We start from the raw sequence: 15,075 nt of genomic DNA, 5'->3' as shown, positions 1-15,075 counted from the left end.
TTATTCTGGTCCAAGGAGGTGATGATAGAATCAAACCAAACCTAAACATAAAAGCTTTCTTGGAACACAAGAGAGAGTCTGTTTACATAAACCCTAACATAAAAGAATACTACTAACTGGAATCGTCGATGGCGGAGTTTTCGCCTGAGGAGTACATCGACCATTGGAGAATCGGCAAGTTTGATCCGGCATGGAATCCAACCGGCATGCTCGAAGTCAGCTCCTTCTCCAGACGCTATCCTCGCTACAGAGAGACGTATCTTCAGGCGTGTTGGCAAAGCGTCCAATCCGCTCTCGAGGAGTACGGAGTCGCCTGCAAGCTCAACCTAGTCGAAGGTTCTATGACTGTTTCAACGACCAAGAAGACGAGAGATCCTTACATCATTGTCAAGGCTAGGGATTTGCTTAGGCTTCTGTCTAGAAGTGTCCCTGCTCCTCAGGTATCGAGCTGGTGGTGCTGCTTCTCTTTTAATTAATTTATGTCTGTAAATTTTTTATTAATACTTGTTCATCATGGATTTTATTACAGGCAATAAAGATTTTGAAAGATGACTTGACTTATGATATCATCAATATCCGAAAATTGGTTCGTAAAAAGGTATTGTTTCAATCTCACTTTGTGTATGTATCTGACAAAGCCAATGAATGAGTCCTACCTAATATAAGACTATCTTTGCAGGAAAGATTTGTTAGAAGAAGGCAGCGGCTTGTGGGTCCTGGTTTTTCTACAATAAAAGTATGTATTGTTCTAAGCCCTATGATTTTGATTACTAGAAGCTGTGTACAGATAGTCTTACTGATCTTGTAAGACTGTTGTTTGTGTTATGCAAACTCTTGCTTGGAGTCTTAATGATTTTGGCTACTTGCAGACGCTGGAAATAGTAACCAACTGTTACATTCTAGTTCAGGTAACAGCGTGCGTCTCTTTTGCAAGTGTGTCACTTCTTTAATACGTTTTATTTTCTCTCTTTGGTTTGATATTTTGCTTGGGGGTTTATATGCATCTAACAGGGAAATACTGTAGCCGCAATGGGTTCTATTAAAGGTCTCAAAAAAGTCAGAAGGATTGTGGGATTCATACAGAGTACTAGCTGGGATCCTTTGGCTATTATAAATGCTGAATATAATTGGATTTAAATTATTTTATACCTACATGTTCTGTTGTGTAATGATGACAACTCTTTGTTGTTGTTTAACCTTGCAAATATATTTTTTTGTCTTGAAAACTGGTTATAGTGTTTTTGACATATGGCTAATGATTATACATAAATTAAACCGAGTAAGGTCGATACAAACGAGTCTCACAAGATTCCCATCGCAATATTACTCAACACGTAACTCATCTTACAAACAATTGACAAACCATGAAAAAGGGAAGAACCAACTCGATAACGTTATATAAAATAGTATAAATGATGATCTTTCAAACACCAAAAGAAGCATCAGTAAGTAGGTGGTGGAGCAGTACTCTCGGGACAATGGTCAGGACGGAAAGCCAACGGACCAGCGGCGTAAACCACAGCCTCGTAGTTTGTCCACTTGAGCCTCTTCTCTTCGTACCGGAGCGTCGCACCGTCGAGAGCGTTGTTAATGTTGGAGAAGAGATTGCAGTCCTCGCGAGGAGAAGAGACGAGCTTGGCGCGGCAAGCGTGGAGAGGATGGTCCAAGAAGTGCGGAGTCATTTTAAGACCTTTGAGCTCGCCGTAGAAATGGCCGTAGGAGTCGGTTTGGAAGACTTTGTAGAAGCTCACTTGTTGCCTGTGGTTCTTGCAGATGACGCTGATCTTAGCTCCGGCTATGGCTTCGGCTCCGGCCAAGGACCATGATCCGTATTTGTCGCAGGATTGACAGTACACCATTCCTTCCACCGCCGCTTCCACGGTTTTCGCGGCGGGGTATACGGTGGTTGGAGGAGGAGGGGGAGGAGGAGAGTAGCCGTTGGCTAAAGTCGTGGCTGCGATGAGGATGACGAGAACGGAGAAGGGCAAGGCTAGTGAGTCCATGTTACTTTGTTTCTTGGAATAGGTTACTTGTCCTCCTCTGTTTCTTGTGATTCAGGGGATAGAAATATACGTATATATACAGAAAAATATAGAGACTGGTGTTTTTATTATATTTTTGAGGGATTAATTTGGCTTTAAACCGACATTTTGTGGGGCGTTGACAAACTGTATTAGACGTGAGTGCCACTCATCTGGGAGAATACATGTTTTGTATGAAATGGAGGCATGCGGCTTATTACGTGAGTGCCATTATCTTTGTCAACGGTGTAAACATATTAAAGTATTGTGTCCCTAATCTCCATAACCTATCTTCTTAAAAGAGACATCAAGAACAAAAAAAACAAACCAGAACAAAAGAGTATTATAAGGTTGTTTAAATATGTTTTGGGCGAAGCTAGGATGACGATCGATGTATGAAGTAGTACTAACCAATAACTAAATGAACTTTCAGAAAAAATAAAATAAAAAACTTTGTAGACTTCATCTTAACCGTTAATATCTACCTGATTAATAATATACCGACCGTCATTTGTAGTAGAAAAAAAGGAAATAGGAAGTAAATTAATCAGGACAGTTAATGTCGTTGGAGAAGGAGGGGAAAGTGAGAGATTCTAAAGCGAGACAGAGTTCTTTTTTTTGCAAAATTTCAAAAAGGTTTGTTTTCTTTCTTGTGAGATTAAAAGTCATCAGCTCCAGTAAGTTTAGCAAAATCATCTTCTTTGATAGAACCTTTCTTGAGTTTCTTAAGTAACCGATAGTCTCGAGCCATCTCTTCTTCATCTTCAGCGGTTTGGATGGTTTGTCTCTGTTTTCCTGTTAGCTTCCTTTTGTTAGAATCTGTGGCAGCAGCAGCAGCAACCGCCTTTTTAGAGTTCTTCTTGCCTTTCTCCTTTTTCTCTTGTTCCCGTTTCTCTTTCCTTGCTTGCATGTTCTGCTTCCTTTGCTTCTCCCTAAATTTGTCCCTAGCACAATCCAGACTCACCACTCTCAGAGAACTTCAGAAAACAAAACTTTGTTCCCCCAAAAACCTAAACATATCTATCAAGATTTGCAAAAGACGGAAACTACATATCACGAGAGTCTGTAGGGGGTTTTGTAGAAAAAAACATACTTGAACTTGATGTCCTCAAACTTGATGTCTGTAACGGGAGTGAAACCCTCACTGGAAAGTCTGTGTTGTTTGACTTCAGACATTGAAGGAAGATACAAGAGTCCATATCCCATTGCTAACTTTCCGATTTCTAGGCTTTTCCATCTGTAAGTTATTTAAAAAAAAAAAAAGAGAAACTTTAGAGAGAGAGAGAGAAAATATATGCAAAGAGCAAAAATTATTGAGCATCTATGAACCTGAAAATGTAAGAGCAGAGATGCTCCTTATAACCACGGACAAAGGAAACAAATGCCTTTAATCCCTTCTCCAACACTGCCCTGTCCTTCATGGCTTGTGACCGTATCTGAATATTACAAATATAGCAATTACTCAACACTGTAACCAACAGAGACCCAGAGAGATGCATGTAGGTTGTTTTTCTTACGATAGGGATGACATCAGATGCTTCCTCAGAGCATTGTTTCTCTTGACAAGCAACCCCTCTTCTGCACATAAACTCTACATAGTCTTCTTCCTACACACATGCAAGTGAATTTTTCAGCTTTTCGTGTTCTGCAATGTAGTAATTATGGAGAACATCAGGCACAAGAGAACAAAAAAAGGTGCTTAAAAAGCTAAACCTCAGGCAGTAGAAAAACGATGGCCCTTCCTTCTTTTCCCAATCTTGCAGTTCTGCCAACCCTATGGTTGAACATATTTGGGTCTTGTGGGGGATCATACTGCACAAACATTACAAATTCTAAACCTGTAAGCCCTAAACACTGCAACAAAATAATGTAATAAAACATTATTCAATCTTACCTGAACTACGTAATCAATGCCTGGAATATCAAGTCCACGTGCAGCCACATCAGTGCACAAAAGGACAGCGCTTGATGCCTCAGTAAACGAAGCTAATGCCTTTTCTCTTGCATTCTAGCGTGCAAAAGTATATATTCCATCAAAAACCTTTAATCACTATATGGAAAATAAAGATACATATAAATGTAGCTTACCTGCTTCATATCCCCATGGATGGGGATTAAAGATATGGACTTCAGGGCAGGGATTTTCGAAAGCACGAGTCCCCAGTAATCAACAGAAGCACAGGTCATAAAGTATCTGCAGAGATGCTTAATCTATCAATAAGGATGTTTCATTTTAACAGACTGGAAATGTTCGAACTTACACTATAAGCTTTTTCTTTTGATTCTCGACGAGGAGATCCACTAGTTGTGATGACTTCTTATCTGCTTCGCATACCAAATACTGCAGAGACATCATTTAGTAATAACAATAATAATAATAATAATAATAATAATAACAATCTTTAGTAGTAATAATAACGTATAATGACATTATACCTCAAGGTGCAGACCAGAAGGTACTTTAGAGTTCGTCGAGTGCTGTGATGATTCCGACTTGGACTCAGCACGAACTTCAACTCTCACAGGATTCCTAAGCCCAGCCTTGGCCAGCTCTTCAACACCTTCTGTCTGCGTAGCTGAAAAGAGACCAGTCCTACGCTGCTTTGGCAAGCGAGATATAATGCTGTTCACCTGCTTCTGGAACCCCATCTCCAAAAGCCTATCCGCTTCATCTAAGATAAGAATCTACATATGCAAAAAAAAAAAAAAAAAATCACCTTTCATACATCTTAAACCAGTCCTAGATATTAGAGTATAACAACATTCCATCTTAAAAGAAACTACCTCAAGATTTCTGAAATCGAGAATCTCCATTCGTTCCATTATGTCAGAGAGCCTTCCAGGAGTGCCAATCAAGAGATTGCATCCTCCTTCTTCTATAGTGTTCATGTCGGACTTCACCTCTCGGCCTCCGACAAGCAGCACAGAGTTCACGTTTGCCAAAGTGGAAACAAAGGGTAGTGCCACGTTATATATCTGCGTTGATAGCTCTCTCGTTGGAGAGATAATCACCCCCATAACCTGCAATTTCATCTCAAGACTAAGCAAATTTTATTCCTGTCCTAGACGTTAACAACATATTATAAATTTATTTTTATATATATTTTACATTTTTACATTATATATTTTAGTTTTTGGGTTTAATTGTACAGATTTAATCAAATTAAACAGATAAAGCCTAATTTAAATCGATTTAGATCAATTTTAACCAATTCAAAACAGTTTAAACCCATTTGAGTTGCACAAATTGGATTTGACAATTGCTTAATGCTCTAAAAAAATACATAAAACTGAACTCTTAACAGAGACAAAAACTACTCTTACAGGGCTTAGAGCAATAATGCTCTAAAGAGATGAGCTTTAAAATAGCTAAAAATCCTAACTTTTGAGATCACTCGAGCAACAAGTTTTCATTTTTTTCGATACCTGGTGAGGCTTCGGAGGATATGAGGTGGAACGACGGAGAATCTCCACGAGGGGCAAGACGAAAGCTAGGGTTTTTCCGGAACCGGTGGCGGCGTCGACGGCGACGTCCTTGTGGCGGCAGAGCAGAGGGATCGTCGCGGCCTGAACCGGAGTGCAGAACTCGAAACCGGACCGGTCAAGGGCGTCGATGATGTCTTCGGAGAGTGGAGGTTCGAGGTCGGAGAAACGGGTCTCCGTTAACGCTTTGTTTGTGTTCGACGATGAACCCATGACCGCCGCCGCTGCTGCCTCCTTTCGTCTCTGATTCCCGCTTTCAAGTGTGTGACCTACGATTTTATAAGCTAAGACAAAACGCAGCGTTTATGATCGATTCGGTTTGGTTTTGTGTTACGAAAGTTGGTTGTTTTTGGGCCGGTTTCTTCAAAAGCCCATTAATAGAAGAGATTGTCCGTCTTGGTTCATTGTCTTCGATCTTCATCTACGGTTTTGTGTATTTTAATAAGTTGACGTGGAAAAATACTGTATATTAAAAACTAGTATGAAATTGAATAATGTGTAGATTATATATTTACCAAAGTATTATACTTTTCCAGAAGTATTATGAAAATATTGTATTTTTCTAATCTCTTACATATGTTCTCTCGAAGCATTGAATGACAACTATAAAGAATCTATATTACGGTGGAACTCATCTCGGTCCGATGGTTTAGTTAAAGGTTCATTAATAGTTTTATACCAAGAGATAGGCCTGGGCATTCGAATCGTCGGGTCAGGTTCAGGCCGGGTTCTTTCAGATCCGGGTCTTTCGCGTCTACGAGTTTAGGATCCGATAGGGTAATTTCAAATTTTCGGTTCCGGGTCGCTTCGGGTCGTACCGGGTCCGGGTCGGATCGGGTCTTATATAGTTGGACCCATTCGGGTAATTAGAATTTATCGGTTCGGTTCTGGGTCGGGTTCGGGTCGGGTTCGGTTCGGGTTCAGCCTAAAAAATATCTAAAAATACCTTAAAAGCATCTGAAAATATTAATATATCCGAAAATATTTGACATTTTATTTAAAATTTGTGTTTTTATTATATTAAAATGTGTATATATACTAAACTATGCGAGATTGATCAATAATTGGTTGTCTCCCAATGGCTGATCTCTTTGCTCTGTAGACAAATAACCCGTCTTCGACTCCCCCTAAATTCATTTTATTTAATTTACATTATTAATTCGGGTACCCGTCGGATTTCGGGTTCGGGTCGGGTCGGGTCCAAGACCCGCGGATCCTCTACAACAAGACCCGATAAGGTAATTTGATCGGAACGGTTCCTACCCGGACCGGGTTTTTTCGGGTCGGTTTCGGGTCGGGTCTTCGGGTCCGGGTAAAATGCCCAGGCCTACCAAGAGATATGGGTCTTAATTTCTGAAAAGGCGAAATTATACGAATTAAAGGAAAAAATGTTTACAAGATATCTGCAGGATAGCGTTAGGAGTACTATCAAACGTGGATTCTATAGGACGGCTCAGGTGATGCAGTCAGTCGTGAATCTTTATACATCAGATAGAATTGTCGGCTGTAAAGTCGTCTGTAATATTTCTCGTAGTAAAAATAGCATAATTATCCAGCGTTAAAAATCTATATTATTAAAACTGCATTACATTTTAATTCTATTTGGAAACATGGATAATAGTTAAAATGAAAATTGTTTGGAAACATGGATAACACTATTAAATTAATTGTATTTCCATATTTCACTTAGTTTAACAATTTCATTAATTATATTACCTTAACAATAATTCACATCATTAATTATATTACCATAATAATAATAATAGTGCATAATTTATTTATAGGTTGATTAATATTAACTCTGTGCCAATTATAAAATCAAAAATGTAAAATAACTAGGTTTTATATATGGTTAAACGTTATGTTTAGTTTGTTTTACTAAAACATTTCTTATTTTAGTTTTAATCGGTGGAAAAATTACGAAGCCAAAAACATAATCCAGAGATATGTTTTGTAAATAAAATAATAACTTAAATCAAAATAATAAAAATGTGTTCACTTATTGTCACTTAATTTTTCGCTCCATATAATTGTTTTACTAAATAAAAAATTCTTTATATTTCGCTTAATGTAGACAAACACATAAAAAGAGTCATTATGTTAGTTTATAAAATCAGTTAGACATGAACATTGACTATACATTTAGGTGCAGATTGTTTCATTTGGGTATAAATGTTTTTTTTTAAATTAGGCCCCATTTGAATATTATAAACTTATTTGTGGGTTGTGAGTTGGGTCCTTCTAGGTGTGGATGAGTTCAGTTCTGATATATAAAAACCTAAGAAAGTGTAAATAATCAATGTATTTAAAATGGATTCATATTTGCCAAAAATAATCATATTACTCTATTCGATCCAAGTCTTTTGAATATAATTAGATATATTACAATACATTTAAATATAACACTAATTGTGAAAAATAAATATCGATGTATAAAAATGTAAGAATCGCAGGAGTGCGCGAGTCAATCTCTAGTATGAGAACGTTTCTTAGCCTTTTTTGTATCAACCTCACTAGAATTGTCAAACTGAGAACGCTTCTTAGCTTCTTTTTTTTTGTGCCAACCTTACATTAGTTGAACCATTCAATATTTTAGTATATATCCCCAAATTATAATTTGACAATAAATAACCATTTGACTATTTCCATTGGTGTTTGATCATCTAATGTATAATGAAAAAAGTAATTAAAACCTCTAATGAACTATTCGTACAACATGAAAAGACAAAACTGATATAAAAAGAAACAATTACACTGTAAGACAATTTTGAAGTTTTTATTACACAAAAAGACAGTTTCAACTCCTAGAACACTTTTTTCTAACAGCTGTCTTTCCTTTCTAAATAATTAGTCAACTTGTAACTAAGTATAAGCTCAACCACACATCCTTCTTCTCATTCTGTGGTCTAGATTAAATCTGACACAATTGACAAAAGAAAAAATTCATATCTGTTTCATTTTCTAACCATTGGATTTTTTTTAATAGTTCGTATTTATTATTTTGTAAAAAACCACATTCACCATCTCCACTTTGTATTATTTTTTTCTTTTGTTCTGAAGATCAAAATTGTAATCATCTTTCGGACCCGAAACGAATCTAAAATTTTTTTTTTTCAAATTTTTCATTCTCTATTTTTTTAGAAAATTCATATTTGATTCTTAAAACTTTTTTTCAAATTTTTTTTATGAATTTTCTCCATCACTCGATCTATCTTTTGAGATCTGTGAAGCTATAGTTTTGAGATATATGTTAGATGCCCAACATGTTCTAAAGTTGTGTACATTCATTAGTGTACATGTGTACAATAAAGTTTAATGTGTAAAGTTGTATATAGTTGTGTACATTCTTTAGTGTATATGTGTACATTCGTTAGTGTACATGTGTACATTCGTTAGTGTACATGTGTACATTCATTATTACTCAAAAACAAAAAAATGGTGTTACATGTGAGTGTCTATGCATCAGTGTACAGGTGGACACCACAAATTCTTATGTCCAAGCCACCTTGAATCTCAGCCGTCATCAGCTTTCAATCCGTCACGACTTCCTTTCTTTACGGCTATGTCTTCTCTGTTGCTTCGTCATCTGTCTCCTTCTAGTCCCCGTGTTTGTCGCATCCTTCTCGTCACTCTTTCAGCGCCTCCTTTTCGTCATCGTCTTCGTCGCTTCCTTTTTTTCATCGTCTTCGTCGCTTGCTTCTCGTCGTCACCTCTGTCTTGCCGTTTTCATCTCTTCCATCTCGCCGCCTTCGTTATAAAAGCTCGATGAACAACAATGGCCAATTTTGATTTTATTGCACATCTGGTCTCTAGACATTTTGGATATATTCATTTCTGACCCATACGTTTCTGATTTGCAAATATACCATTTCAAATTGATTTCATACTTTTTAACTGTACATGCCATATTTTTCATAATTACAAAAATGGATCTTTGAACTTTCTAGATGTTTCAATTCGGCTCTTAATTTTCAGGGTGTACATGTGTACAAACCCAAATATAATTTGACACATTGTGCACATAGATAAACATGCAACATAGTACACATGTACACACTTATTTGTATACAACATTTACATTGTGCTCCTCTACTATTATCACTTTCCATTATATGTACACAAATCAAAATCAATTCTCAATACAAAGAGTATCATTTACAAACAAAACTCTCACCCCTGCACACATGTGTACAACCAAATGATGTACAACCAAATGATGTTCATGTGTACATACAAATATTACTATCATGTACAATGATTCACTTGAATAATTGTGTCCACTTGTACACCGATGCATAGACACTCACATGTAACACCATTTTTTGTTTTTGAGCAATAAAGAATGTACACATGTAACTAACGAATGTACACATATACACTAACGAATGTACACAACTATATACAACTTTACACATTAACTTTTATTGTACACATGTACATTAATGAATGTACACAACTTTAGAACATGTTGGGCATCTAAGATATATCTCAAAACTATAGCTTCACAGATCTCAAAAGATAGATCAAGTGATGGAAAAAACGATTTCAAAAAAAAAATTTGAAAAAAGAAATTTAAGAATCAAATATGAATTTTCTAAAAAAATAGAGAATGAATGAGGAAGAAGACGAAGGAGAAAAAGAAGGAGAGGAGAGAGATAATACAAGTTGGAGAGAAAAAAAATGTGGTGATGATTAAGTAGAGAGGAGAGAGATAATGCAAGCTGCAAAATGTGAAACTATTTTGGTCACATGAATTAATTTAGTTAACTATTTTTTGGTTTTAGACTTTAGTTAGAAAAAACTACCTCAGTAGTTGAAACTGCCTTATATTGTAATAAAAACATGAAAACTGCCTCTTAGTGTTAATAACTCATATAAAAACATGTACATAGAAAGATTAAAGGTGTTTTACATTACTTACATCGTTTTAAGAAAATTGGTTACTTTCAAATGCGAACGATAATCTGCGAATGCCACCGAAGATTTGTCAAATTATTTTCTCAGTGTTTAAAAATATTCGAATACTAATTCTCATATATCAATCAAGTATAAACATTAGAAATATATATATATATATATACTAGATGTTGATCGGTACACCTGTGTAGGCTAATATATTATCCAACTAAGGCTTTGATTGGTGACATGAGTTACCATTGATTTAGGTTGAGTTAGAGTTGTAACTCAAAAATGTTACCAATCATGCATTAGATTTAATTTTTTGAGTTTAGATTTGATTTAAGATGTGTTGTACTTGAGTTACAATTTTGACTTACCCCTTTGTAAAATTGTTAACTCAAATCAAAAACTTACATCAACCAAAATCTCATGTTTTAGAAGTTGCATTACAAATTTGTTTGATTTTTTGTTTAAAAAAAATGAAAATCGTGAACTACAAATGCCTGTCAATACTTGTGCCTAAATTAATGCTAGTCAAAGATTTTATAACAAAATCTTTATTGTTCCTAATTTTTTGAATTATTCAAAAATTTAACCAACTATTATCATAACCACAAAATCTTAAATGTAAAATCTATTGGATAATTCGAAAAATATACCAGACAAAATTCTAGGTGCATCTGGGTCTACACATGATTATCATAACATGATCTTCACTTATGCATGGCTAGGTGCATCTGGGTCTACACATGATTCATTGGTGTTGCAATATGCAATAGATGGAGACCCTATATTCCCTAAACCTCCTATAGGTAAATACTATCTTGTTGATTCTGGATATACCAATAGACGAGGATTTCTAGCCCCATACAGAGGAAGCAGTAAAGAAAATATCAGATATCATCTTTCAGAATTTGATGATGGTCCTCCTAGGAACAAGAAGGAATTGTTCAATAAATGGCATGCATCGCTTCGTTCAGTCATCGAAAGAACGTTCGGAGTTTGGAAAAAGAAATGGAGAATCCTTGATAACTTGCCTCGCTATGACGTCAAGACCCAAAATAGAATTGTGCATGCAACAATGGTTCTTCACAATTTTATCAGGCTTCACAAAATTCCAGATGCTGATTTTGAAGATAGTGATAGCAGTGGTCAAGCACAACAAAGACGACGAATTGAAGAAGAAGAGCTTAGTAGACTTGAAGAAGAAGAAATAACAATGGATGGTCAATACATGAATAACGTACGAGATGAGATTGCAAACATGATTTGGAATGAACATTTGTAATTTATTTTATTTATTGGATTTTTTTTAATTTAAAGGTCATGTTATTATTATTATTATTATTTAATTAATTTATTTTATTATTGATATTAGAATAAATATTATTTTTAGATTATAATATTTAGAAAATAATATATATTGAAATTTACTTTTCAAATTTAATACTTATTTAAGATATTTTTAAATATCTTAATGTTTTATTTGTTTTTAGTAAATATTTTACTATTTATATGTTTATATATTCATTTATTTTATTAAAAATTCATACTGCAATTTATACATCAAAAAGGTTACCAGTCAATACCTTTTAAAAAATCATAATTTTTATTTCTACTGCAGACTTACCGCAAAAACTTACAGTTTTTACCACATAATTTTTACTGCAACTTACTTCAAATTACAAATCATACTGTAAATCAGCTTTAATACTACATGTCACCAGTCGGAGCCTAAATCAAATTTTTATTACAGTGCAACATAGATTATAGGTTGCTATTTTCAAAATCTTTTATTTATTCTATCACCAAATATCACATATAAAAAATATCATCATCATAATAATCTAATATTTATTAATAGTTTAAAATAACATAAAAGATAAATCTACAAAATAAACTATAATTACCAGTTATCAGTGAAGCTTATAAAATCATATTTATCAAAGTCATAATTTCATTTTATATGAATTTTCTCTTCATCGAAGTTCATAGTGATACCTATTAACAAAGTCTACGACAATCAAAACATGCTTCTATTTAGCTAAAGTTTTATAAACTAAAAGTAATAAATTATCTATGTCTAATAAAAGATGGATTTTTTAATTTTTAGCGGTGATAGATTGTATTATTTAGGAAAATATTTTTTATTGCTAAAATAATTCGGTGACATAAAAAAGAAATAAATTTCCTTTTAAAAATAATAGATAAAATCATTAAAGATTTAATATTACTCAGATAAACATAAGATGTACAAAACTATAAAATTATTGCTAAAATTTGATAATACTCGTTCATAACAATTATCCGTGAATATAATGAAAATATTTATTAAATAATTACAAAAATGTTTAAAAACTAACAATTCAAATAAATATAAACTATTAAAACTAATGACTCAATTTCAATCATGGAATTGAAGCTTCAAAAATAATTAAAATTGAATCTTTAGAGATTTTATAATTAGGTACTAATATGATATAAATATAATGTATGACTAATCAATGACAATGATTTTTTTGGTATAATAGATAAAGTACGTAGGTAAAAGTTGAGAAGACTCTCTCTCCTATCGTTCTCTCCACGGGTTCTTAAAAAGCGTCTGTCTTTAGCTCTGGCGTCTGCGATTGCATACGCGTAAAGAAAGCGATTGCAATGTACTTCCAACACAGTATTATTGGTTTGCTTTTAAAGAGGAGAGATACTTAGACCTCATGGTTTCATCATTCTCTTACAATTACTATACTCTCTATATGATTTCATCATAATTTACGTACAAGTTTATAGTCAGTCAAAAAAAAACGTACAAGTTTTGTGCACGAGTTATTAGATTACTCATTTTTCCTAACCTAAGTCTGATTAGAATAAGATGTAACTTTATATTTACAGCCGTAGAATTTAAGATGTGAATTTTGTTTTCTTATTATTTTTCTATTGAAGTTATCTCAATTAATTTTTGGATGTGTCATGTCACTAGTGAAACTCATGTTTTCTTAGTTAAGAGTTGTAGTGTCTATAGTCAGTCAAAAAACCGAAGTTGCTATATAATTAAAAATATGCATGTGTACATAACATTCACACAATCTATGGTAATTGAAAATATGCATGTGTACATAACAAACTTATAATCAATGAAGGAAACTATGGTGATGTCCGAATGAATAAAGGTCCTACCGTGTATTATTGTAGCTGCTGTATAATTGACAATATGCATGTGTACATAACATTCACACAATCTTATCTTATTCACTCACCACCAAATCCTCAAATAAAAAATTGCAGTTAAATCGAATCTTTAAAGATTTTATGATTAGGTTCTAATATGATAAAAATATAATGTATGACTCATCAATAACAATATTTTTGGCATAATAGATAAAGTACGTAAGTAAGAGGTAAAATTTTATGACTCCATCACGTACAATTTTATGACTCATCAATGACTCATCACGTACAATTTTATAGTCTGTAAAAAAAACTCTATCGTAAAAGCCCCACAATCACTACAAGCAGAAAAATCATCGAAGGAAAGAAATGATGGCGCATGAGCTGTACTGCCTGCCACCCGGGTTCGAGTCTTAGCCATATTTGATTTAATATCCCTTCCGTTGAGGCGCTGGATCTCTTTCGAAGACTAGTTGGAAATATAGTTGTCCAGATACCAAAGTTATCAAAAAAAAAAATTTTAACATTTTGACCCAAAAAAAAAAAATGATGGCCCGTGAGCTGCTCTCAGAACCAGCCTTTATATGCTTCATCGTTCATCAGTTTCCTTCTCCATTACTCAAATATGGAAAATAAAAGTCACCCAAATAGCGTTATTGGAGTATGAGACTATGATAATGTCAAGATACATTCTTGCTATCTCTCTGGTCTTGTTAACAACATGAATGGCACTCTGCAGCAGGCTAATCCGTGATTTGATCTATACCAACCGACTGCGACTGGACCTCAATCTAATCCGCGTTTATAGAACAAATTATATACACCAAATCTGAATTATAGACTAACTAATTGCACGCCGGGTCAGCCTTAGTCTAGTGGCTAAGTGGCATCCAAGGCACCGGGGTTCGACTCCACCTTCAGGGGTTCCTGGGTGTGAGATTTCCCCAAGTGGCAAAAAAAAAAAAAAAAAAAAAAAAAAAGACTAACTAATTGCACTGTAATATTTTACAGGCATAATATATCTATATTACTAAAATAGAAGTACAAAAATAAAATATTTATAAGTTTTCCAACTTATTTACAGTGACATGCTACTGAACTAATTAAATAAATATATTTTTAAGGAATCATTTTTTCATATTTATTGAACCATTTCCTAAATCAAATTTAGCATAATTTCATATTTAATTTATTTTCTTAAACAAATTAGCTAGCTTTTAGGAATATTCAAATTTTAAATCGATTTTAATTATATTAGACGTGGATAATGTTACTATTAATTATTTTAAACAAAAATCAAGTCTAAATTCAATATTAAACAAATTATGAATATTCCTAAAATATATGTTTAACTTATCATTAATTATTTGAACAATAAAATTTATATATACTAAGATTTAAATATCTTTAAACAACTTATAGAACAATATGAAATATTTGTAAGTGAATATTATTTTTAATATAATATAATCTCACCTAAGATTATATATATTTCAAAAATTTATAA

The 15,075-nt window shown here is 33.8% G+C and overlaps 3 protein-coding genes across 5 annotated transcripts; 1 reads left to right on the top strand and 2 right to left on the bottom strand.

The window, feature by feature from the left end:
* The first annotated feature begins 50 nt into the window (after positions 1-50).
* Positions 51-1,218, top strand: LOC130507928 (KRR1 small subunit processome component-like). 2 transcript variants are annotated; one of them, XM_057002760.1, is made up of 5 exons: positions 51-440; positions 530-598; positions 680-736; positions 810-908; positions 1,012-1,218. In XM_057002760.1, the coding sequence occupies exons 1-5, from the start codon at positions 129-131 to the stop codon at positions 1,135-1,137; spliced, it is 663 nt and encodes a 220-aa protein (XP_056858740.1). In that variant the 5' UTR covers positions 51-128; the 3' UTR covers positions 1,138-1,218. The 2 variants fall into 2 exon arrangements, with proteins under 2 accessions (XP_056858740.1, XP_056858741.1); XM_057002761.1 differs by having other exon boundaries at positions 52-440; positions 870-908; positions 1,012-1,216.
* Positions 1,219-1,285: 67 nt separating this feature from the next.
* On the bottom strand, positions 1,286-2,422 carry LOC108841481 (non-classical arabinogalactan protein 30-like). Its single transcript, XM_018614236.2, has one exon. It carries the CDS (start codon positions 2,001-2,003, stop codon positions 1,443-1,445), a length of 561 nt encoding a protein of 186 aa, XP_018469738.1. The 5' UTR covers positions 2,004-2,422; the 3' UTR covers positions 1,286-1,442.
* A 124-nt stretch (positions 2,423-2,546) lies between these two features.
* Positions 2,547-5,786, bottom strand: LOC108818315 (DEAD-box ATP-dependent RNA helicase 18). 2 transcript variants are annotated; one of them, XM_018591272.2, is made up of 11 exons: positions 5,448-5,786; positions 4,806-5,042; positions 4,458-4,706; positions 4,283-4,362; positions 4,110-4,215; positions 3,916-4,029; positions 3,735-3,833; positions 3,539-3,628; positions 3,351-3,457; positions 3,115-3,258; positions 2,547-2,965 (listed from the first exon to the last, which is right to left on the bottom strand). In XM_018591272.2, the coding sequence occupies exons 1-11, from the start codon at positions 5,715-5,717 to the stop codon at positions 2,680-2,682; spliced, it is 1,782 nt and encodes a 593-aa protein (XP_018446774.2). In that variant the 5' UTR covers positions 5,718-5,786; the 3' UTR covers positions 2,547-2,679. The 2 variants fall into 2 exon arrangements, with proteins under 2 accessions (XP_018446774.2, XP_018446781.2); XM_018591279.2 differs by having other exon boundaries at positions 4,806-5,061; positions 5,448-5,588.
* Between the last annotated feature and the right edge of the window lie 9,289 nt (positions 5,787-15,075).

This window comes from Raphanus sativus, chromosome 2, assembly GCF_000801105.2.
Source record: "Raphanus sativus cultivar WK10039 chromosome 2, ASM80110v3, whole genome shotgun sequence".
NCBI classification, from domain to species: Eukaryota; Viridiplantae; Streptophyta; class Magnoliopsida; order Brassicales; family Brassicaceae; genus Raphanus; species Raphanus sativus.
Note: the sequence above shows the minus strand (reverse complement) of the source record. Positions and strands in the feature narration are given on the sequence as shown.

Excerpts from the sequence above, each read along its gene's own strand:
- LOC108841481 (XM_018614236.2), bottom strand. The coding sequence starts at position 2,003 with ATGGACTCACTAGCCTTGCCCTTCTCCGTTCTCGTCATCCTCATCGCA.
- LOC130507928 (XM_057002760.1), top strand. The coding sequence starts at position 129 with ATGGCGGAGTTTTCGCCTGAGGAGTACATCGACCATTGGAGAATCGGC. Across the intron at positions 441-529 it reads GAAGTGTCCCTGCTCCTCAG|GCAATAAAGATTTTGAAAGA; the intron begins GTATCGAGCTGG and ends ATTTTATTACAG. Across the intron at positions 909-1,011 it reads ACTGTTACATTCTAGTTCAG|GGAAATACTGTAGCCGCAAT; the intron begins GTAACAGCGTGC and ends TGCATCTAACAG.
- LOC108818315 (XM_018591272.2), bottom strand. The coding sequence starts at position 5,717 with ATGGGTTCATCGTCGAACACAAACAAAGCGTTAACGGAGACCCGTTTC. Across the intron at positions 5,043-5,447 it reads ATCCTCCGAAGCCTCACCAG|GTTATGGGGGTGATTATCTC; the intron begins GTATCGAAAAAA and ends ATGAAATTGCAG. Across the intron at positions 2,966-3,114 it reads TTTGAGGACATCAAGTTCAA|GGACAAATTTAGGGAGAAGC; the intron begins GTATGTTTTTTT and ends GGATTGTGCTAG.